The sequence below is a fragment of the Tursiops truncatus genome, chromosome 7, assembly GCF_011762595.2.
Source record: "Tursiops truncatus isolate mTurTru1 chromosome 7, mTurTru1.mat.Y, whole genome shotgun sequence".
Lineage (NCBI taxonomy): Eukaryota > Metazoa > Chordata > Mammalia > Artiodactyla > Delphinidae > Tursiops > Tursiops truncatus.
Window position 1 is genome coordinate 13,421,425 of NC_047040.1, and position 25,495 is coordinate 13,446,919.

General features: G+C 38.8%; 1 protein-coding gene across 5 annotated transcripts in view; it reads left to right on the forward strand.

Annotated features, from left to right (window-relative positions):
- The window catches only part of DOCK10 (dedicator of cytokinesis 10), a 280,789-nt gene that overhangs the window by 160,066 nt on the left and 95,228 nt on the right, over positions 1-25,495 (forward strand). For all 5 annotated transcript variants that reach the window (XM_033859650.2, XM_019923632.3, XM_019923631.3 and 2 more), the window contains exons 5-11: positions 9,416-9,488; positions 9,763-9,885; positions 10,131-10,265; positions 19,175-19,358; positions 20,611-20,696; positions 20,971-21,054; positions 21,174-21,329. In XM_033859650.2, the coding sequence (XP_033715541.1) occupies positions 9,416-9,488; positions 9,763-9,885; positions 10,131-10,265; positions 19,175-19,358; positions 20,611-20,696; positions 20,971-21,054; positions 21,174-21,329 (841 nt within the window). The remainder of the gene's footprint in view (positions 1-9,415; positions 9,489-9,762; positions 9,886-10,130; positions 10,266-19,174; positions 19,359-20,610; positions 20,697-20,970; positions 21,055-21,173; positions 21,330-25,495) is intronic.

Consider the following 25,495-nt stretch of genomic DNA (forward strand, 5'->3'; position numbering starts at 1 on the left):
ATGGAGAATGGGATTGTAGCAGTGAGAATTAAAAAACAGAAAAAAAAAAAAGAGAAGCAGGCCATTTCTTTTGGAGTAGTGTTACTGTGAAGAGCAAAGCAATGTTCCTCTAAAACAGCAAGTCTTTATTCAAAACAGTGGCTGTTAACTTTCACCAAATATCTGAACATTCCTTTAGATTCTGGTCACTCCTAAAAGATAACTTCCTTAAACTTCATGTTGGGAAGGTCTCATCACACCCTAGGCCTTCAAGAATAATTATTACATTCAGTATGTCTGGGCCTTAGTCGTACACCTTTTGTAGCTGCAATTGAAAAGCAAAGCATTTTTTAACATCGAGACTTCTTCTTTCTGAAAATAGTACTGAGAAGTGGTTACAACTTGTAAGCCATGTCCAAGCACTTGGAAGACTGCATATAAAGGGAGAGAGTGTAGAAAGAGGTGTTCAGCTGCCATTTGGCATAAATGCCTTCCTGCTGTCCTTAGGTCTATTGAAATCTTTAATGGCTTTTTCCCCAAACACTGTTCATCTTTTCTTGTATTCATGATGCCATAAAGAAAAATAAATTAATTTAAAAATTCACATGCACTATATTCTTCCTCTGTGAAAACAATAAAGAAGGCACCTCCAGTCAGAACAGGGTCTGGATATCATTGTTGAATTGGAATTCTTGTAAAGCACGAGAAGGAATCTCATGAGAAGAAATGCAAAAGTAACCAAAATATTGCTGAAAATTTCCCTGACTTTAACTAAAGGATGTGGAAGTTGCTACCAAGAAAGGGAAGCATAAGACTGCCGCTAAGTGAGAAACTGTAGTGAACTCTATATGGTATGTTCAAAATGAAAATCAGAAGTTCTAGAATAATCCTCATGTATCCCCTGAACGAATGAAGACTGTAACATTGAATAGTAAAACTATTTTTTAAATGATTTTACAAAGCTAAGCACTTCCCACTAAAGACTACACATATTTAGGTCAGTAGTGGGAACATAATTTACTTGGGCCTTCTGAGACTATTAGAAGTAAATCATTTTCATGCCTCCTGGATTAGAAGAATTCTCCTATGTCTGCTACCAATTTAAGCTGATCATTTCTTTTTATGGATTGCTGAGGCTTTAAAATAAAAACTTGGAATTATGGGGAAGTAAAAAATGATATGTGTTCATCTCCCTCATTTTTAGTCTTTAAGTTTAAAATTGTGCTATTATCCACTCTTAAGAACCTCATTGTTTTAGTGTCTGTTCATAGGAAGATATTGGAGAGAGACTTTATTTCAGGCTAGAATGTAAAATGTAAAGACTTCACACAATAGAAATAAAAATTGGCACTGCAATTGGTGTTCCTAGGAAACAAGAATGTCATAAAAAAAAAGTATGATGCCAAAGCAGCCAAGAATATACAATGGGGAAAGGATAGTCTCTTCAATAAACATTGGGAAAGCTGACAGCAACAAGTAAAAGAATGAAACTAGACTATCTTACACCATACATGAAATTAACTAAAAATGGATTTACTACTTGAGTATAAGACCAGAAGCCATAAAACTCCTGGGTAAAAACATAGGCAATAAGCTCCTTGACATTGGTTTTGGCAATGATGTTTTTGGATCTGACTCCAAAAGCAAAGGCAAGAAAAGCAAAAATAAACAAATGAGACTACATCAAATTAAAAAGCTTCTGCACAACAAAGGAAATCATCAAAAAAATGAAAAGCAACCTACTGAATGGGAGAAATATTTGCAAATCATATACCTGATAAGGGGTTAATATATAAAATATACAAAGAACTCATACAACTCAGTGGCAAAAAAAAAAAAAACCAACAACGATCTTATTAAAAAATAGGAAGAGGATCTGAATAGACATTTTCCCAGAGAAGACATACAGATGGCCAACCGGTACATGAAAAGATGCTCAACGTCACTAATCACCAGGGAAATGCAAATCAAAACCACAATGAATTATCTCCTCACACCTGTTAGAATGGCTATTATCAAAACAACCAGAGATAACAAGTGTTGGTAAGGATGTGGAGAAAATGGAACCCTTGTGCACTCTTGGTAGGAACGTAAACTGGTGTAGCCACTACGAAAAACAGTATGGAGATTCCTCAAAAAATTAAAAATGGAGCTACCATATGATTCAGCAATTCCACTTCTGGGTATTTATTTGAAGAAAACAAAAACACTAATTCGAAAAGATATACACACCCCCATGTTCATTACAGCATTATTTACACTAGCCAAGATACAGAAACAACTTAAGTGTCCACTGATGGATGAAAATGTGGCATATATACACAATGGAATACTATTCGGTGATAAAAAAGAATGAAATCTTGCCACTTTTGATGACATGCGTGGACCTGAAGGGCACTGTGCTGAGTGAAATAAGTCAGAGAAAGACAAAAGCCATATGATCTCACTCATATGTGGAATTTAAAAACAAAACCAGAAAAAAAAAATAGCAAGCTCACAGATACAGAGAACAGACTGATTAGTTGTCAGAGGTGAGGTGAAGGGGATCAAAAAGGTACAAACGTCCAGTTATAAAATAAATAAGTCAATGGTAATGGAACGTACAGCTTGGTGACTAGAGTTAACAATACTGTATCGAATATTTGCTTGGTGACTAGAGTTAACAATACTGTATCGAATATTTGAAAGTTGCCAAGAGAGTAGATCTTAAAAGTCCTCATCACACACAAAAAAATTCTTCGTAGCTATGCATGGTAACGATGTCAACTAGACTTATTGTGGTGATTATTTCACAGTATATACAAATACAGAATCATTATTTTGTACACCTAAAACTAGCATAATGTCATCTGTCAATTATACCTCAATTTAAAAAATGTGAAACAAGCAAAAAAATATGATGCCACAGTTTTCATTAATCTGCAGGCTAAAATACAGAGATAAATGACATACTTAAAAAAGTTTTACCACAGCTGGGTGGATATAAAGAAAATTTCATAGAGTATATTTTGTGATGGATAGAAGATCAATTAAAATGGAACCTATAGGGCTTCCCTGGTGGTGCAGTGATTGAGAGTCCGCCTGCCGATGCAGGGGCGCGGGTTCGTGCCCCGGTCCGGGAAGACCCCACGTGCCGCAGAGTGGCTGGGCCAGTGAGCCATGGCCGCTGAGCCTGCGCGTCCGGAGTCTGTGCTCCGCAACGGGAGAGGCCGCAGCGGTGAGAGGCCCGCGTACCGCAAAGAAAAAAAAAAAGAAAAAAAAATGGAACCTGTATAGTTGGGCTGACTTGGAACCAATTTTTTTTTAAATAAAAGAAGACTTCTTGAGTGTCGACAGTGAGCCAGAATGTGCTGGGTGCCAGATGTACATTATCTCATTTAACATGCATGACCCCACGGAGTAGGAACTGTTTTCCCTGTTGTATAAAGGAATGCAGAGCATCGAGAGGGTTAGTAACTTGCCCCCAACCTCACTCCAGTCAGGCATCTCCACACTCCTTATATGAGGTATAGGAGGTAATTTGGGTATAGAAATGAGAAATAAGACTGACCAGAAATGACAACTAACGTTGGGTCCAATCACCGGAAGGTGAGGCCCCTGCTGAGCCCTCTGTCTCTGGAGCCCAAAGGCCCTTAGAGACCCACAGCGGTCTTGGGGGAAGAATTTTACCTTCAACAGCCAGAGGTGCTTATCTTTTAGTGACATCCAGAAGAGAGAAAGGTCATGCTTAATGGCCCTGCAGATACGAGACTGAGTAGTGATGATGGTTACTTAAGGACAAGGAGGCCGTGCCCTGTGGGTCAGTGGGAAGAGGGATGGGAAAGAAGAGCTCTCAGTAGCACCCATGTCTAAACCCTCCGCCAAGTGTGCTGCAGGGCATTTTCTTACAAGGCTGGCCTCCCCTCCTGTCTCTCTCCCTCTCTCACTGTGCTCCAGCCCCACCAGCGGTCCACTCTTGGATGCTGCAAGCCTGATCCTTCCTCAAAACCTTTGCTCGCCATTCCCTGTGCCAGAATGATCTTCCCCCAGATCATCACATGGCTGGCTTCTTCTCATTTTCAACCAAAATGGCCATGTGTGACCACCCCTTCTAAACCTGGCTTCTGCCACCCCTACCTGGATCACTCTTTTCTCCTCTTTAATTTTCTTCCCAACCATTTTCATCCAGGGAAATTACCTTGTTTATTTATGCTTAATTACCGACTCTCTCCTCCCTTAGAAGGCGAGCTTACTCAGCTTGGGGATTTATCTTCCGATACGTGGTTGTCATTATTGCAGGTCTTCTATGTGACAGGTACTATCTGGAAACTGGATCATTTAGTGACAAGGAGGAATAGCCTCCAAGAATTAACACAGCTCTCAACTCACAGTGAATTTGATCAAGCAAACAGATTTAAGGAAAGCCAGCAATGAAAAAGCATGCACATTCACCCATCCCACACCCCTAGATATGACCTATATTGACACTCCCTGGTCTGCACATTTTTTTTAATGAACAATAAGGTCTGCATGAATATGACTAAGGATTAATGTAGTTGATTGAGTTTTGCTAGTGACCTCATTGGTTTTATCTGTCATATCTTATGATTTATTTTTGAGTCATAATACTTAAGTGAACTGGAAAGGAAAACTTAAAGTTTGGTTTTATGCAAGAGTTTGGAGACCTCACAAATTGTAATATCGTAACATTTGGGAAATTAAAAAAAAATTTTTTAGTATTTGTATGAAGCCGCCTTCTCTCTTTTCAAAATCATCTGTCCTTCAAACATACCAGGGGAAAGTTCTTGAGAAATTCATACTCACTATTTTCTTTGAGAATAGATATATATATTTTTGCACAATTTCTTAAAATTTTGCTTAGTATTAAAAAAAATTCAGGAAACGTCATTTTTCTTCAACACCTTTAAAAAAATCCCCCCTGTATTTTACTATGCAAATTTTCAAACATACAAAAGATGTTGGAAAACTTATACAATGAACACCCATATTCTCACCATCTAGAATGTATCTTTTACATTTTGCTGGATGTATTTAATGACATTATGCATCCATCCACCCATCCCTCTTGCCATCCACCAGTCCATCTTCTAGTTTGATCATTTCAAATTGAGTTTAAAGTACCAACACACTGTCTGCTGCCTTTCTGAACACTTTAGAATGCATACCATTAACTAGAAACATATATGTTTACAGTTTACTTTTTTTTTCTTTTGAGGGAAACTTTAGGAGGTGAGACACAAGTTGTAAGTGAACCACTGGATGACTTTGACTATGAATACACCTGTGCACCTGAAACCCCTACTGACATAAGGGACGTTATCATCACCTTCAGAGATTTCATAGCTACCCCTTCCTTGTCAGTCCTCACCCCTACTTCCCTCTCTCCCCAGAGACAACCACTGTTCTGATTTTCTTCACCACAGATTGCTATTACATATTCTAGAACTTTATATTCTAGAACTTTAGTTTTTGGAATCATGCTATAGGTATTCCTGTGTTTCTGACTTCTTTGACTCAGCATGATGTTCTGAGTGATATCCATGTTGTTGCACGTGTCAGTAGCTCCTTTCCCCTTCTGAGTAACATTCCTTTTGTGTGTGGATCTACTATAGTTTGTTGAGCCGTTCTCCTGTCAATACAGCATTTTCAGCTGAGTTGTGCATAAGTCACTTTAAAATCATGGACTTTTGTGAAACTTTGGCTATCATTTATAGGCTATCTCAGTTGTTGTTTTCAATTCTCTGATGGGAGATTTGTGGAAAAACCCTCACAAGTATTTAACCTTATACACTGAGATTCATGAAAACCCTGTTTTGTTTCCTTAATTGTTTGTTATTTCATTGCTAGTTTGAAAGGCTGTTCCTTCTCTCCTTTCTTTACACTTTTATAACTGTCTTTGCAAAAATGAGAGTTGGACTGTGGATCATAGCCTCTATTGCAAGCCACAATTATCAAGAACAAATGCCTATAAAATTATTCTTTGGTAAGAAAGAAAAGAAAGGATAAACCATGCTGGCAAAAGAGGACAGAGTAAAGAATTCAGAAACGAATAGAACTGCCTCAAGGTCAAAGGGAGATGGGCAGGAAAGGACTAGCATATAATTTAGGGCCACCCCGGAGCCAAACATTGACCTTCCAGTTCAAGTTTGTCTTTGCTGCCTCATCCTCAGTTTTCCCTACTCATCCCTTTATCTTTCACTTGGGATGTTTCCTTAATAGTGCCTTTACTGCCCTGCCATCATTTTAAGAATCCTGGAACACTCATGTCTCCTCCTCTGCAGACAAATTACTTTGAATAATTGCTCTGAAATAAGCCCTTTGAACCTGCCTCGGAATCTCAGGCAGTGTGTCACCTCTGGAAGGAGCAAGGGTTGAGGAAAGGGTTGTGTTTACGTGCTTTATTTTGCCCATCAAATGAAAAGGCAAAAGGAACTGCTTCTGGTTCAAGGAGTGTCAAGATGTTGTTAAGGAGAAGAGGAGTATTTTTGGTGGGATGGGGAGAATTTCCCAGTGGTCCCAAAATAACAGTGTGGTCTGTTACCTGTTCTGCCTTCATATAAGGTTGACCCTAACCAAAAGAGGCAGAACAAGTTAACATCAGTGGCAGTTGGCCCAAACTTGAGTATCTCTAAGGTTCTGCAAGAAGGAGAAAGAACTACAGGTACACCAGGATCCTTTGCAAGAGAAAAATGACTGCAGTCATACTTAACATGCTTATTAAAGATGGTTTGGACTAATCTGTCCTTGATACAGGAAGTATCGTTTCAGAGATAAGGCTTCTGACCCCATCTCTTTCACTATGTGTTTATGTGAGTAACTGTTATGGACTTCGTTTTCTTCTCAGCAAAATAACAGATTAGACTAGATGTGGATTCCCAGTATTTGTGTCCAAAAGTCTGATTATACACATATACATTTGAATAAAAAGCAATATGCTACTTAGTACATATTTAGACTTCAGTACAAAATCTCTGTTATCTTGGTATATATTTTTGAGCTTGCAATAAATCATGGATGAGGAAGGTTGTATTATATATTAATATGTTTTTGAAATTTGGACTAACACATACCCATGCAAGTAAATTCATACACATTAATTAACAAGTATTTATTGATCACTTACCCTTACCATGTTTCTGAACCTGTTGTGATGATAACCTCGAAATACACATTTCCTACCACTCTTCTTTCAAGCCTCTGGCTTTGAAATAAAACTGTTACCATCTGCAACTACTTATCTATGGGTCTTGGGATGTCCTATCAAGACTGTGGAACCAAAACAAAATAGAGAAATAAATTGGAATTAGGACTGAAGTGAGACTCTAGATATCATTTATAACACTCAATATCAAGTACTGTGTACCCCAGAATAGCTTTATTTTTATTAGTTATGAATTTTAGTAGCAAGGGACTTTCATTAATTTGAATTTATAGGATAAATTCATAATAATAAGATACTTTTTAAAAACCTATTTAACATGTTGGAGGTGCCTCTTAGGATTTTGATCACCAAAAATGTGTCCTACTGCTAAAAAGAACATTGCCAAGATGCCTTCCAAAAACAAAAGTTTAAGTTATACCTTTTCATATTATCTCACTTCTGTGATATCCTTGTTCATCTTGCCTCTCAATAATTCAGTCAGCAAACGCATATTGATCGTGTCTACAACAGGAAAGAAAAAAGCCGAGTGAGATGTAGATGGGACTTTATTAGAGTCACTGGCTTTAAGAAATGTATAATCTGCTGGAGGGCTAAGACAGGCATCCAAATAACAGAACCAGGCAAGCATCATAAGAGACGTACGCTCAACATCTACAGGAAGACAGTCCTAATTCTGTAGATCCAGGACACCTTCATGGAAATGACTTTGGGAGCACAAACTCTTACCAATATCGTTCAGCCTTAAAAAGGAACGAAATCCTGATACACTCCCCAACATGAATGAACCTTGAAGACATTATGCTAAGTGAAATAAGCCAGCCACAAAAAAGACAAATATTGCATGACTCCACTCATATGAAGTATCAAGAATAGTTCATTTCATAGAGATAGAAAGTAGAATGATAACCCGGGACTGGGGAAAGGGAAAAATGGGGAATTATTGTTTAATGGGTACAGAGTCAGTTTGGGAATAAAAGTGGTCTGGAGATGGACAGTGGGGATGGTTGTACCGTGTGAATCTACTTAATGCTACTGAACTGTGCACTTAAAAAGAGTTAAAATAGTAATTCTTCTGTTATGTATATTTTACCACAATAGAAAAAACATTGATCAGGTACGGAGGATGTGGTTCTGATCTCAGGCTTTTCTACAGTTTGATAGTGAGGACGGTGTTTTTTGTGCTCTTTCTCTGCTGTGAACTGGGAATGGGCATTTCTGTGTCTTTCAGAAGGAGGGTACAGAATATTTTGAATCCGTTTGAGTCCACTGAATCCCTGTGTGAATGCACGGCTTGGTGATTTTATGAGTACATATATAATATATATATATGTGTGTGTGTACATATACGTATACACATGTATGTATAGACATATATGAATACATATAAAGAGTCCTTGGTCACTCCCCTTGCTATCTGGAACACCATCAACATAGGAAGCCATTTGTAATGGGAATACTGAATGTGCCCCTGGGCTTTTTTCTCAATAGTCAACTTCTGAGATTGCTTCTACATAATATAAATCATTTTAAAGAAAACACATCTCCCGTGCCACTCTCCGTGTAGGATTTTCTAGTTAGGTATAAAGGAATGCCTGAATTTTGGATGATACTGTCTGGTTTCCATTCAACCATGTGTTATGAGGTAGAATCAAGCCAAGGGAAGTTTATTTCTGTCTTATTTTACCATTTATAGGGCCAAGTGTACACTCTTACTCCTCTGGGCTCGTCAGTGACGCTCTAAGAGGCTTTACTGTGCTACCATGGAAATCCCCAAAGCTAGCACAATTGCTGCTAAGTCACGTTGGTGCAGGCTTCTGGGAGAGGCCAAGGTTAGGGGAGCAGCGCAGCCTGGTGGCCAGAGCCCTGGTGGTTCTTCAAATGACTGTCCTGTAGCCTTGTATATGTCACATAAAAGCAAAAGGGGAAAAAAAAAAGGTAATGAAAATATCAGTACTTTATATTCCACTTCAAAATATGGAGGAAGGAAAATATAAATCACCAAGCCCTTAAAATTGTCCCACTTACCTTTGTGTAATTAAAAAGGACATGTGTAAATCTGTATAAATAGTAACTGTGGTTTAAAATGGAGATTTAATTTCTGGAGATAAGAAATAATGGTGTAAGGGGAAAGTTAATACTTCCAAAGGAAATGGGCCCCTCACGAGATTATATTATTTTATAAAAACGTGTAAGGAAGCCACCACAATAGCTGTTACCCAGCTGAAAGCAATGTCTCAAATGACACATCAGAATCTTTTTTTTTTTTAATATCAGAGCAGAATACAAACCAGAGAAACTTCCTTCACATTCCTTTGAGGTTGACCATGAAGATGCTGATAAGGATGAAGTAAGTAAATGGTTGAAAGTGAAATGTTTAAAACATGAGGATAATTAGCTCCTGTCTTTCACTAGCGTGTTTCAAATTCAGACCAGTTTCTCCTAAAGCTGCAGTAGCTGTTGGTGTGAAGGCTTTTAGATAAAGTGAATCACGTGTTTTGAAATTGAACATGATTTCTTAAGATGAGTCAAATAGAGAAAAAGGAGTCTCGTTTTTAAGCACAGTGTCTAAGATCTGGGATTCACAGAAGATGGCTGTGATGCTAATGATGTCTTCTGTACAGGATACCACTTCTCACTCATCCTCCAAGGGCGGAGGGGGAATGGGAGGAACTGGAGTTTTCAAGTCTGGCTGGCTCTACAAGGGGAATTTTAACAGCACCGTGAATAATACAGTTACCGTTCGGGTAAGGAGACATCAAGACTCATCTTTGTTTCTGCCACCTTTCTTCACTCCCTCCTCCACTTCGGTCACAGAACAGAGGAGAGCCATTTGCATTGAGTTTTATTCATGTCATATTTTATTTATGAGAAAGGAGGATGTTCTTCTCTAGAACAGTGCCCTAGAAACGTAGCACTCTTGAAGGAATTAGAAGTAGTCTAATTGCTGTGAATTTGAACTACCTCCTTACATTTTTTTCCCTTTATTTAGTCATTCAAAAAGCGCTTCTTCCAGCTGACTCAGTTGCCAGATAATTCCTACATCATGAATTTTTACAAAGATGAAAAAATATCCAAAGAACCCAAAGGTTGCATCTTTTTGGATTCCTGTACAGGTGTGGTACAGGTGAGTAGAGATCTCTTTTCCCCCGAGTTTTTTTAATCGAAAAGTGTGTTCATCCAATCATTATTCATTCATTCCAAAAATATGTATGGAGTATCTGATATGAGCCGAGAACTGTTTCAAACTCTAAGGATTCAGTGGAGAGCAAGGCAGCCTAGATACCTGCTTTCACAAAACTCATTTCAATAAAGTAAGGAAAACAGAAAATACGTAAAGAAAGAAATAAACAGAATGGAATGATTGGTAAAATCTGGAATAAAGAAAATAAACAGGGTTACAGAAGGTAGAGAGACGATGGTGAGGTGGCAAAGGAATTTTTATGCTGCAGAAGTGAGAAAAACATTTATGAAGAGAAAATATTTGATCTAGAGATTAAAGAATAAGCAGGGGCAGCAAATGCAAAGGTCCTGAGGCAAGAGCAAGTCTGCTATACTCAAGGCAAAGAGGAAAATTACCACCTGCATGGCTGCAGTGTGGAGATCCACCAAGCTAAAGAATTCAGTAAGATTATATGTAAATCACATCGTTCAAAGAAGGCTCTTCATGAATGTTATCTTTATTATTAGGTAATAAGTAATAAGATAGTAAATTTACAGTGTGTAAATACATCATCCTTCTTCAAAGAGCAGGTTTCTTCAAAGGCAAGGATTACATTGATTCTCAAGAGTTAATCTCAGAAACAGACACAGTGCCTGTAACAGACAATACTGTTCTGCAAAGCCTTGGTCCTCAAAGTATTGCCCTTAGTATTAAATTTGACATGGACCACGGTGGCAAAGGGAAGCAAAATAATTCCATAGGCCTCACTTGGACATCTTATTTTCAAAAATTTTATCCTACTTTGATGAAATAGCTATCCTTATTCTCGCTCATGTAAAAATTGAAGCAATAAGTGTTTTAGCAGTCTTCCCTCAAATTTCACATTAAGACTCTGGTCCATTTAGGTTGAGGGTCATAGGCCACCAGGAACAATTCTTTATCTTATCACCAAACTACAGGCATTCACATAACTTGCTACATGGCTGAGATTACATTTCGGATTAATACCAGGGGCACTCAGGTGTGTGAATGCAAAATAGAGTTCTCTTTAGTCACTCAAGCCTAGTCTATTTCTGGATGGTTTATCCATTAAAATCTGGAATTTCTCCAGAAAGTAATAATGCTGCACTTTAAAAGGAAAGAATTAATGAAGTGTTGCTGAGCCCTCCACTAGAAATGAAAGATAACTGCTTTTTAACACAGATGCCAGCTTTCCTTATGGAAAGGGCAATAAGGATCTTACTGGAGGGTGGAGATAGTTTTCTATTGTTGGTCACAAAGGAGACTCTTTGGCTTTAGAAATATGAAATAATACTTTAACAATAGGTTAAAGATCAATAACTACATTTTACAGACATTGAGCTGAAAAACTCATTTTCTTTTCTATTTGTACTTCCAAACTTGCTCTAGCAAATGAGTCATCATCTTCTAAGAAGTATCATTGTAGTCCTTGTCAGGTATCAAGTTTGCAGAGATATGAATTATTGTGTAATTTCTTCTTCCAAGAACCATGTAACTCTGTTGAACACACAGTTAGTTAGTGCTCTAATCTGACCTTCCACTACAGGTACCTTTTCTCCATCACATCTTAGACTGTGTTTCAGTCTCTGCTTAAGCAGTACCTTGAAAAGAGAATGTCTTCTAAGGAAAACGTAAGCTTGGGGTTTTTACTGGTCGGTGTTCGAATCCTAGTTTCACCATTTACTATCTGAGAGCCTTGAGTAAGTTACTCAAGCTCTTTGATTTTTGGTGTCTCATCTGTGAAACCCAAATAAATGTGCTAACATGTGATAAGGATCTGGGAGATAGTGTGTCCTCAGCCATCCTTTCCTAGTCTTTCCATTAATTACAAAGGTCACAACTTTGAGAGATAAACACCCCATCGTGGGAAAGCCCTTCTAGAAAATATTGATTCACCTTCCTGAAATATCTACCTAAACTTGCTAATTTATCCATTTCTTTCTTCATTCATTCATTCATCCAGCAAACTTATTTAGTGCTTATGACATGCAGGAACTGTGCTTAAGCATTAGGAATTCCCTGCTGAAATCATGACCAGAGAAGGACATAGGCTCATAACTCACTATTACACAGTGTCTCAAGAGCTATAATGGAGGTATAAATGGCACTTTCTATGGAATGTTCTAGGAACATGGAACAGTGATAAACTCTTCTGGGTTGGCTGGAAGGATGCATAGAAAAAATGGGCATATAGGTAGGAATCTCCAAGGTAGATTTTACACCTTCAAGCACAACTGAATAATCCTACTTCACTTTCCAATAGATATTAGCCATTCAAGTACCCGGGAACATGTATTTTATCTCTTAAAGGGTTTGGCTCTGTATCCCTGTATTTGTATTCCTCTTTATCAAGAGCTTGTTACCCTTTATAGAGGGAGGGGCCTTTAGCTTCTTGAGATCACTTTGGGAAGGTAGACATCTGGGTCCCTTGTCACCTTATGTCTGCCAGTTCTTATGTATTTGCTTACAGCTCTTTCTAACTTGTAAGTTTTGCATCTGGAAAAAAAGATACTGAATCAGAGAGTGCAAGTTTAGTCATTGCTCCAGCAAGTTCTCAGGCACAAAATGTGCCTGGAGACGAAACACGTACACACAGAAGCACAAAGCAAATGAATAATAGGATGAATCAGACCTATTTTGTCAAGAATCGTTGTCAGTTGCCCTTGAATAAAACAGAGAAGAGAAACAAAGAGTTTGCTTCAGGAAGTGCTACCTACCACCCAGCATTCTCAGGGCATTCATGCACATAAGAGTCTTGAGTGAACAAGCCTTTTACTTTGCTTCATTCAGACCCATTCTATATCACTGTGCTTTCCTAAGAATAATCCTTGGAATTCTTAGAAATATATTTCAAGGGCGACTTTAAATAGAGAGAAACTCCTACCCAGAGACTTCAGGTGACATTTATGATTGGAAATTTCCTGGATCTTGGTAAAATAGAGACCTAACAGTAGTTTTCCACTTTTTTGTAATGTCATCAAACAGTACTAGATCTGTTTCACACCCCTCATTCCCAGTCTGAAGCAGAATTTCCAATTTTTGCTACTTCAGTTTTGATTTGAGACTAAGGCCTATTTGGACCTAAGCTATCGTATCTTGTTCTGTGAGAGTCTTCTCATTCATTCATTCATTCATTGGTCCATCCATCCATCCATTCCAGATCCTGCCACTGCGAAGGGAGTGAATAGCCCAGGAATCGCAGCTACCTAGGGTCCCTACCTCAACAGTGACAATGACTGATGTCACTTGATAGATAAAGGCTTAAATGAGGGTGGTGTGGTGCTGAATGCTGTTGATTTCCTCCTAGGTGCTGATCTTCCACCTTGTGGATGTGGGTTCTAAGACAACGGCCTTAGGGGCTTAACCAGAGTCTAGAAAGTCAGATGCCTTCTGCAGCTCAGGCCACTACAGGAAGGAAGTAGGGTCAGCTGTGAGGTAACAGGAGCAGCTCAGACTGTGTGTGCCCATATAAAGGCAGTCAAACTGGGAGGGAAAACAATGTGTACCTCCCAAGGACAATAAATTTAGAAACCCCCCTATAAACCCCCCATTAGCAAACCTTGGCTGTAAAGAATCTGACTTCCCATGATAACAATAAAAACCAGAATGACACTTGTAATCTTCTTCATCTAATACATTATTTGACAACAGTTGATGGAACATGCATTATTATTGTCCCAATTTATTAAAATAAAACTCAGCGAGATAAAGCGGCTTGCCCAAGTCACAGAGCTAATAAATGGAAAAATTACATTTGAGGCAGAAGAATGTCCAAAGTTACAGAAAGATGCCCAAGGAAATGCTTTGGTGATCATACATCCAGTGGACATGCTTGCATAGATACATACATTCATCCTACATAAGCCGCATAGGCAGAAGAAACACTACAAAGATAGGTGCTGGTGTGTCATTTAAGCAGTGAGTTTTGGATGTAAGATTTATTTCAGCAAATATATATGGAAACTTTTGCTTTATGCAAAGCACTGTGGGAAAGCCAAACATGAATTAGATGTGGTTTGTGTCTTCAAAGAACTTCTGGCCTGTGGGAGAACAGAACAGATATAGCACATGCCTGAGTAATTAAACACGAGTGACACAGCTCAAACAATAGGTTCTGATAACATATGAAAGAAAGATATTACATTTATCACTGCATGATGCTACCTTATATTACACATATGTAATATATATATTGCTTATTTTTTCCTGACATTACATAACACTAGAATGTAAGTTCAATGAGGGCAAGCAGTTCTCTTGAACATTTTTAATGCTCTGTACTTGGCACATAGAAGGTAGCCAATATATCTTGGTCGAATGAATGAACAAATAAGCATACAGAGAATGGAAAGGACTGCATGGATGGTAGCCATCAATACCAGTAACCTGGATTTGATGTTGTGTGTTTCCTCTTAAAACTCTTCTCTTGTTAAGGCAAAATTCTGTAAAAGATGCTAGCCACATAATAGGTACAGTGGTATATTTTGCTCGAATAACTTCCTTCAATATTCAGTCCTCCATTGGCTTTGGTGATTTTATTGGAGTGTCTATTTCAAAACTTTTCCAGATGAATATTGTGGAAAGAGACCAGTTTGCCACAACTCATTAAGCACACCATGTGGCATTAGGACATATTTCCAGTTTCCTTTTATTTATGAAGTCACGTAGATAGACTGTGGTGACCTTGAATGAACAAAGTAGTTTCATCGGTCGCAAAGGATACTGATTTCAGGGAAATAAAGGAAAATTTGAGGAGTAATAAGAAAACGATTACTTCTTGATTATCATTTTAATGACTTAAAATTGCATTTCAAGATTATAAAAATGACCCATTGGTTTTCTGCTTTGGGTTTTTCTTTTTTGCTGTTTTATACGCCATTATCTTGGAGATTACGGAGAGTGAGATGGAAAACCACTTAGGCATCGTAATCTTCCCCAACATAAGCTTCTCTGCACTGCAAGTAGTTCTGTTTCACTCCAAGGAGAAAAATAATTTGGCTTTTGAGAAGTTGTGAATAGAATATTTATTTCATTTATAAATATCCCTTTTTGAGAAACAAGGGCTTGTTATACTTTGCTCAAATTTTTTTAAAAATTTAATATATAATATTGTTGAAGTTGGCAATCACATTTAATTCATTTAAAGTACAGAAGGCAATTTAGGAAATCAAGTTTTGTTCTTATTTTGTCATGTTTGTTATTAGTTCCTTGACAGCTGCATTTGAAAGCAGGTTGCAGCTCAATCCACTTTTAATTTGGACCCAGTATAAGTACTGTACATAGCTTTGCATCTGCCTGTCCCCATTGTTTACAGCATCAAATTAGTCAAGCAGATTCTTTCTTTTATTTTCAAGACAGCCCTGAGACTTGTTTGCATTCTGCTATCCTCAGATGCTTTAGATCTGCTCTGAACTCTGGACATTTCTAGTTCTTTCCTGAGTGTCTATTTCTGTTCCTGTTGCTTTTTGAAGGATACAATACTATCATAGCAACGTGTCTCTTTTATACCTGCTCTCGGCCGTCTGTCTCTGCCCTCAGACCCTCTGTGTCAGTGCAGGTCACAGGCGGTTTTATGGACCTCCTTCTTCAGCACCCCAGGAAATGTGTGGGAGGATGTGTGGAGGGAGTCTGCCCCACTCCTCCTGCGGCAAGCATAGCTTTTAAGAATTTGCATTCTTAAAGAAGCTACCTGGAGGTTTGCTTTGCACAGGACCACCCCGCCTCTGTTTACACTGCAGCCAAAATGATCTCAAAATGCAACTGTGGTCTTTTACTAGTCAAGTCATCCTTTCTGTATTCTCACAGAACACAGAGGGTGCTGCAAGAATAGTAGTATTCTCAACACACCATTGTAAAGCAACTATACTCCAATAAAGATGTTAAAAAAAAAAAAAAGAATAGCAGTATTCTCATGTTGCAGTAACAATCCTGTTCTCAAAAAGAATTTTTATACCTTGATTTCATACGTCTTCTTCAATACATTCATACAAAAGTTAAGTACATTTATCTTCCAATTTCACATTTGGGTGATTAATTGGTTAACACCCATCGACCCTGTTCCAACACCTTGTCTGTTTTTGCCCAGCACAAAATGTAAACACGAGAGAACCTCTTTAAGAATGAATACTGTCACTGCACTGAGGATAACTAGTGAGCTTCTGCCCTTATCAGGCTCACGGGCTATTGAAAATGGCAGCCTGCAGGTGAGTCATTACAGGGCAAAGAAATAATAAAAATTGACAATAATACGAAAGTATGGACACGAGCAAAGAGCTTGTCCTTGGCAGTCTACAAAGTGCCATGTGAGCTGTGAGATTCCACAGTGAGGATCACGGTTAGCTTTTTAGCTAATTCTTCTTTCTCCTTCAATTCCCAATTTTTACTTTTTCTTGAGTCTTGTATGATGCCCTGCTGTCTACTTACAGAAACCAGAACATCCCAGGCCATGGTTACCCATTTGGTGTGTGATTGTGCCAGGCAGGTGGCAAAGAAGGAGAAGGGCATCTGATGAGCATCTTCTTTGTGGCTGGTCATCTCAGGGGATGTTAAAGGATGAAGGGATTACTTCCTGTCTCCACCACTTGCTGCCCGTGTATCCCAAGCATATTTTCATTTGTCTTCCCAAGCCTCAATGTTACCATCTGTTAAATGGAATGATACAGTTTCTTTCACAGAGTTATTATGAGATTTAAATAAAATGGTGACCGAAATGGTCAGCACAGTGCCAGGTATATAGATGACAAGTGTTTAGTAAGTGTCATGTTTGTAGTAGTAGCCGTACTGTTGTGGAAGCTGAAAGGAGAACGCTATTTGGGGACGTTTTTAAGAGCCTCCCAAAGAAAGAGAACACTACCAGGAGTATATTAAAAATTATTCTTTCTTGGGCTTCCCTGGTGGCGCAGTGGTTCAGAGTCCGCCTGCCGATGCAGGGGACACGGGTTCGTGCCCCGGTCCGGGAAGATCCCACATGCCGCGGAGCGGCTGGGCCCGTGAGCCGTGGCCGCTGAGCCTGCGCGTCCGGAGCCTGTGCTCCGCCACGGGAGAGGCCACAACAGTGAGAGGCCCGCGTACCGCAAAAACAAACAAACAAACAAACAAATTATTCTTTCTTGCCACCAAGAAATAGCAATCCTGTTCTCAGAAAGAATTTATACCTTGATGTTTAGGCGCAACCCCGCACTATAGTGCCGCTCTCATCTTAGGGTTCTATTATTGTTTGTATTTTACTTATCTTAATTGTGTAGGCCTTGCTTTATTACAGTTGTGAGTTCTCTAAAGGCGTTAGAACAGTGTGGGTAAGAGTTGAATACTTGTATCGGAGGTACCTAGGAGTGAATTAAATGTGGAACATCTTCAGTTCTTACAGCCACCGCGGGTTATATAACTCTAGTCTATATCATCAGGGGAAGTTTCTACTTTGCATTTGTATTTCTCCTCTCATGGCAGAATATATAAAACTGCTGTAATAATCTGCTTTTGTATTCCCTCTACTTTAAATGTGCTTCTTTGATCTTTAAACAGCTCACTTCTTTTTACAGATTTCACCTTCTGTGAAAGTTCAATCTAGAGTAGCTACTCATCGCATCAGACCATTTTAATTCTCTGCACAACAGAGAATCTTTGTTTTTCATTTGTTTGTTCATTTCTTCAATCATTCATTCATTCCCAACGAGAAGAACCTCTTCTGTCCCATTTATAAGATATGACTGTTTTGAACACACTGTTGTTGAATCCTTCTGTGTGAGAGCACTGGTACAGGACAGAGTGGTGACCCAGCTCTCATGGAGGCAGATGTAAGGGAGGAGTATACTGTTCAAACAAACAAATGAAAGTGAATAAGCATGTAATCCCAAACTGTTGTGAGTGCCCCGGAGGACAAGAACCTTGTCCTAACTGGGGAACTGGGGAAGGTTCACTGAGCAAGGATAAATTCACTTGAGATCTGAAGAGTGAATACAAGTCATGTAAGTACTTGAAGGGCAAACATCGTGCTGTGTGCGAGAACCCATGCATGGTGATTTGGGATGGGAGGGTTGTTTCAGGCCTTTGTGGCAGCAACAAAGCCTATGATGGGAGCACATCCAGGGAACTAGAACAAAGCCTCGTGGGTTGGTCACAAAATGCAAAGTAGAGATGTCAAGTTCGAGAAAAGTCTGGAGGTTGGTGGAGAAGCCAGAGACAGAAAAAGGAATTGGGGGTCCCTGACATGGATGTCATTTAAAGCCACTGGCCCAGAGGAGAAAGGAAGGAGTCTAAGGCAGAGCTGAGGTCAGCATGACAAGTCAGCAAGATAAGGAAGAGCCAGTAGAGGTGACTGAAGAGTGGTGGCCATTCAGGAGGAAAGGAAACTAGCATAGAGTGTAGTCATGGAGAAACCCAGAGAGAGATGGGTTTCAAGAAGCCACTGTGTTAATTCTGATGAGAGGTCAAGGAAGATATGAAGAAAGAGATGTCCTTGGGTAGTACAGCAGCATAGAGTTTGTTGGTGATCTTGGCAAGTGCTGCCTCTGGGATACGATGGGGTCAAAAACCCAAATGGAGTGAGTTGTAGACAGAACACAAGGTGAGGAAGCGAAGGTAGCAACTCAAAGCAACTATTTGAAGAAGCTTAGAATATACTTCTCCACCTGCCTGAAGATGAAATTTTTGAGCCAACATGCTCATCCAATCAAGAAAAATGTACAAAAAGGCTTGAAAGAAACCAAACGAAATGATTCTTATCCAGCTAAATTTTTGTCTTGTTTTGGAAGATCTCCTTGAAGTCATCTACTCATGAGGAAAGACCCCGTTAAAAGCGTCTCCCACTCTCTAAGACTTGGTATCTGGTGTTTTTCTTTCTTTTCATGCCACAGAATAACAGACTAAGAAAATATGCCTTCGAATTGAAAATGAATGACCTGACCTATTTTGTGCTGGCGGCTGAAACGGAGTCAGATATGGAGGAGTGGATCCACAGCCTCAGCCGCATCCTGCAGATCAGTCCTGAGGGCCCCCCTCAGGGCAGAAGGAGCGCCGAGCTCACGGAGCTGGGGCTGGGTGAGCGCTTGCACACCCGCCTCCCTTCCCTCGCGAAGTGCGCATTTGGTTCATTTCAGCTGCTACTAACCCTGGTAGCCGTCAGGTGTAGCTCTTCCAACCCTGAGCTATTCACTCCAGGAAATCACCCATAAACCTTTACTTTTACTCAATAGTGAGAGTCACCACACAGAGGTATGATTTTGAGTTGCCAGGCAATGCTTTGAGGCTGACATCCAGCCAATGATGTTAGGAACCATCGGTCAGCGGTATTAAAAATATACCCATGTCTGATGGAGTGTTAGAGGGGAGACTCTGTGTTTTATAGCCTTTCATCAAATTTAATTAATGAACATAATACTCTGTAATGGCAAATATGCATTCTTTCCTTTTAGTTGAAAGGCATCTTTCACGTGTGCTTTTAACCCCACTGAGATCAGCCTAGTTGTGGAAGTTCCATGAATTTTGCATGGTATTAGAGATTTTTATAAGACAGATTTTTTTTTCTGCCCATCCTAATTCTTTCGTCTAATTCTAATCCAGGCTAGGCAAAGAGAAGAGAACAAGAGAGAGGAAAGAGAGGATGAAAAGTAGGGGAGAAAACAGGTCTGTGGCCACATCGAAGACAAGTTCACCTTCAGAGTCAGTGATCCTAAAGGAAAATTACTTTAAGACATTTTTCATAACACATGATATGTTATTTTAAGTCTTTAAGTTCTGATAGTCTGTGTATCATATGAGAGAGTCATGAGATAATAAGGAAGAAAATTATGGTTGACTTTAATACAACTGCTATATATCATAGTAAGTGTTTTACATTCATGATTTGCTTACTAATGATCAACTAGAATATTAATGTTTACAGAGTCTTAGAGAGTTTAACTGAAGCTAGAATGTGGGTTTTACATTGATGGCCGAAGAGTCAGAATTATCCAAAATATATTCATATATAAGAAAACTTTAGTATGCATTACTGAACTGCGACAAGACAACCTCAAGTATAAATGTAGTATTGTAAGGGTCCATAGTTCTTATGGGCACAGGATGGTGTCATGGAGAGTGTCCCAAAATGAGCACCAGGACATCTGATTTCCAGGCCCAGTTCATCTAACAATACGGAATACTAGAGCCAGGACACAGTGAAGCCACCTCCTCACCAATATCCGTCCCCCATCGCTCTGGAGTCTAACCCAGTTGTTATATGTCACAGGCTAGAGAAAGGAATGATTCATGAGAACTGTTTAATAACCCAGTCTTGGTGTATCTTTTCAAGATTCCCTGGATAATTCTATAACGTGTGAATGCACACCGGAGGAAACAGATTCTTCAGAGAACAACCTACACCCAGACTTCACAAAAGTAATAAAGCTGACATTTTTCTATGAAAATAAATTCGAATTACTTATTGTTTATTGCTTTCATGGAAAAGATATAAATGCTTTCTTCTAAGATTTAGACTAAGAAACACAACAGTCAGAAAACAAAAGCATGTTTCTATAAGATTGTGGAGTGTTCATGGATGATATTAAAGCAGTGCTGATACTAAGGGGCTATTTCTTGGCCGTGTGGATGGAGCTGGGCCGTAAGTTTCCGGCTATTCAGATACTAAGAACTAACACAGTTTTCTCTGTAGTACCTCACAGAAACTGAAGAGATTGTCAAAGCAACTCGAAACGCGGAGAGGCTAAATCTGTTCTTGCTGGATCCAGATATAGATGTAAGTCGGGATTCTCTCTAAGCAGACATGAACTTGATTCGTACAGTCGTGGTTTATAATTTAGAATCTCTTTTCTTATGATGGGTGTTTGTTGAGTAAAACTTCCCAAACTTTTTTAGAGCTTGAAACTTCAGAAGAAGGATCTTTTAGAACCTGAGTTTGTGATCAAACCATTTGAAGAAAAAGCTGCCAAGAGAATCATGATCATTTGTAAAGCTCTCAACTTAAGTCTCCAGGGATGTGTTACAGAGAATGAAAACGATCCGGCAACAAATGTAAGTTTCTCTTCTGTTACATCCTATAGATCGGCCAACATCACACCAGCCTCGTTAAAATCTTTTATTCAATTCTTGATTTTTCCAGGCACTGAGTTCACACCCTCAATTGTACCAAGCGTATGATTGACAGCATTTTTCCACATGAAAAAATGCACAAGTTATGAAGTGGAATTGTCAGGACACTGCTATAGAATTTCCCTTTTAACTTAAAGAAGCATCGAAGGGATTATGCTCTAGGGTTCTTTCCATTAAGTCAGCACAGTGGTTCAGAGTTTCCAAAGATATTGTTTGTATCTTCTTGGAACTTGAGATGGCTTTTAAATTGATATTTTTATTTTAATATTTATGTGTTAATTTTCATGTATATTAGAGAATATTTATAATGAGCAAATCAACCCTGTGTTTTCACAGCTACTGCTGCTTATGACAAGGCTAAATAGTGAATCAAGTAAAATAATACTATATAAATATTAAATAAATAATACACGTAAATGGTAGGGAAAAAAAGGTGCTTCACTGATATTTGGGAAACATCACTGTGCTCATTAAATCCATACAAGATTCCTCTTCTTACCAAGTGGGCTCTCTTGAGAGTTCACTCTTAGTATTCTAGGGGACAATTCTATACTAATTGTAAATGTATGTGTGGGAAGGGGACATTTTGTGAGCATAAATATTATTAAAGGTTGAACTATAAAAAAGGGAATAAAAAGCACTCGTAATCCTAACATCAAAAATCATTGCTAATATATTGGTGTGTTCCCTTTCATTCTTTGTTAATGCGTTCTGTCCTCATTTCTCATAAAGCATCCCTCAATTGTCATCTTTCACCTTAAAGAAGAAAACTTATTTCCAGATCCATGATACAAGCCACATTTGCTTTCAAAAGGTAGAAACAGCATTAAGTTTTCTCTGCAGATTGCACACACAATCCTGTACATGCCTTTATTTATGATGTAGTAAAACGAGCCTCGTTAGTTTGACAGTGAGTTGCTGGCAAAATGGGTGAACTCTTTCGAAAGACTGTAACCTACTGCCCTTGGGTCTTCAGGCACCTCACTGGTTGTCTGAGCCCCCTTCTTCCTGGTGTAATAGCAGGACAACGGTACATGCTATGGACCTCAGGAGAATGAGGAGAATCAAGTAACAAATGCCTGACTTTCCCACTTACAAGTTGTTCCATGCTGGGCAAGTGGCTTAACTTCAGTCTCCTCTTCTGAAAATGGGGAAAATAATAAGACTATTTCAAATAGCCGTTGTGAAGATTAAATATGGTGCCCGGTGCAGAGCAAGCATTCATTAAATATTAACTCTTATTCTAATATCTGGGAAATTGCTTTGAAATTTGTAAATACAATGCATGCAAGGTATTGATGTTTTCAATGTTACCTGTGAGATTCTTGTTGACAAGTAAGCTAAAATTGAGATTAGTTGCCAGTAAGAATCTTCCTCCAAAATGAAGCTTCCTCATGTTTTATAACTGTAACTGTGCACTAGGTTATGTGAGACTGAAAGCAGTTGAAGTTGAGTTAACTCATTCTCCAGCAAATATTTATTCAGTGCACCTACTAGACCCAGACTTGTTCTAAGTACTGGATAAACAGCAGGGAACGAAATCAACAAGGTCCCTAGCCTCTTGAAGACTAGATTCTTTTGGAAAAGGACTGAAGTAAATAAGGAAACGAATAAATTAACAAGATAATTGCACATTGTGCAAAGTTCTTTAAAATAAATCAATATAAAGAGATGTGATACAGAGGAACTGGGAAGAAGGCTGCTGTAGGTGGGGGGCCATGGGAGACCTCTCTGAGCGGGTGACATTTGAACAGAGACCAAAGGTTGAGAAGGATAAAACGTCAGGTCAGGGCAAAAGATTCCAGGCAGAAGAAGGAACAAGCGTGAATGCTCTGAGACAGTTAAGTCTTGGCAAGTTCTGGGAACTGAAAGGAGATAGTGAGGGGAAGGGCAGACCAAGATGCGGTGGGAGAAACAGTACAGGGTAAGATTAGGTAGGGTCTTATAAGCTGTAGCAAAGAGTTTGGATTTATCCTAGGTGTGAGTGGAGGCTATTCAAGAGTTGAAAGCACATTAAAATGGTGTGATCTAATTTGTGTTTTTAAAACATCTCATTAGAAGAATGGATTGTAGGAAACAAGAGTTGAACAGGGAAAGCAGTTAGAAGCCTATTACTATAGTTCACATCACGGCTTGCGCTAGGGCTGGCGAGGAGGAGGGAGAGGAATGGATGGATTTGACTGCTGTTTTGTAAATTGAACTGACAGTTTTTTCAGATACGTTGCATATACAGGATAAGGGGAAGGGAAATCTGAATGCTGAGTCCCTAGTCTTTGCTTTAAACACTTAGACGCATGGTAGTGCCATTACTAAGAGGACAAGACTAGAGGAAGAGCAGATTTGGGGGATACAGGCCGAGAAGTACATTACGGATATGTGAAGCTTAATCAGCCTATTAGATATCCGAATAGAGATGGCCAGTGGGCAGATTCAAATACAAGTTTGGAACTCAAAGGCATGGCATGAGCAGAGATACAAATTTGGAAGTCTGGTACAGACAGTGACCTAGAGGGAATCATGTAGGAATTTCTGTGTGTGTAGGAAACATTTAATGGATGAACAGAGAAGTGACCAGAGAAGAATCAGAAGGAATGTTCATGGATGTAGAGATAAACCAGGAAAGAGTGGGTCATGACGCCAAGAGAGAAAGGGTCAGCTATGTGGAATGGTGCTGAGAAGCTGAATAACAAGAAGCCAGAGAGCAGCGTGGTAGATGTGGCCACGTGGAGGATGACTATAGCAGAAAAAACTTCCTTGGAGTGAAAATGTTAGGAGGAGCAATCAGAACATACTTTCATTTGGGAGTAAAAAAAAAAAACAACTAGAAACTTAGTTCTTGAAACTATATTTGGAAATATCAGGAAAATTTAACCTAAATTATAATGTCACTTAATCTAAATTTTACTAAATAAAAATAAATGCTTTTTTTGACCGGGTACATCTTTAAGTGTGATTAAAAGCTCAAATTTAGAAACGGAAACTCAAAGATAATGGGCTTTTCTTTCCAGTGCCAGGGGCATATGGCTCCTTCCACATGGCTTCGTATCTTTATACTAAAGCCCATATTCAGAAGCTAAATGTGTGTATTTGGGCCAATCTCGCCAGGCAAGAGAGCACGTGCAGCTCAAAGAGCAGCTTCTGTGAGCCCTTTCTTATGTGTCAGGCCATAGGAATAAGCCAATTCCAAGTGCTCTGTATGTCTGTATTATTTTTAATTTATTTTACAGTTGATACACATGTTTAAAAACTAGGAAAAGAATTTTAAGAATAATTTCATAGTGCTTATAAACAATAATGTAAAAAAACCGAGAAAACAGCCTCTCCTGAACTCAAGTGCAATTTTGTATGTAATGGCATTGTTTTAAAAAATCTTTGTGTGATTATTCAGTGATACTCATTAATGTCGCTATTTTTAAATTCATTGTTTGTAACTCAGTGAGCATGCTTTTAACTTAATTGAAATATTTCTCCAAGTTGCTGAAGAGCCAGCAATTCAGTAGCATTTAATGAATGAGCTTCTAAAAAGACACCCTAAAAGGACTTTTTCACGATGGGGAAACAATACTTGACAGCATGTAATTTTTTTAGTCAGTCAGTTGAAAACCAAATTCAAGTTGATGGTTTTAGAGTATAAAATATTTCTTTGAAAATAAAAATTGATTCCAAAAATCTGAACTAATAAAACTGCTTCACAGCTGAGCTACATTTAAAATGCCATGTTCTTGAATTTTTTTAAAGAGGAGTACAGAATTCTAAACATCAGAAACCTATGACTTAATTTGTTAGGCTTTGAAGGTTCTAAACAACACTTTATTGAAAAGCTGGTGATTCAAAAAGTAAAATGTGAATGGCCATCATCAAAAAGTCTACAAACAATAAATGCTGGAGAGGGTGTGGAGAAAAGGGAACGATTTTTCACTGTTGGTGGGAATGCAAACTGATACAGCCACTATGGAGAACAGTATGGAGGTTCCTTAAAAAACTAAAAATAGAACTACCATATGACCCAGCAATCCCACTACTGGGCATATACCCTGAGAAAACCATAATTCAAAAAGACACGTGTACTCCAATGTTCATTGCAGCAC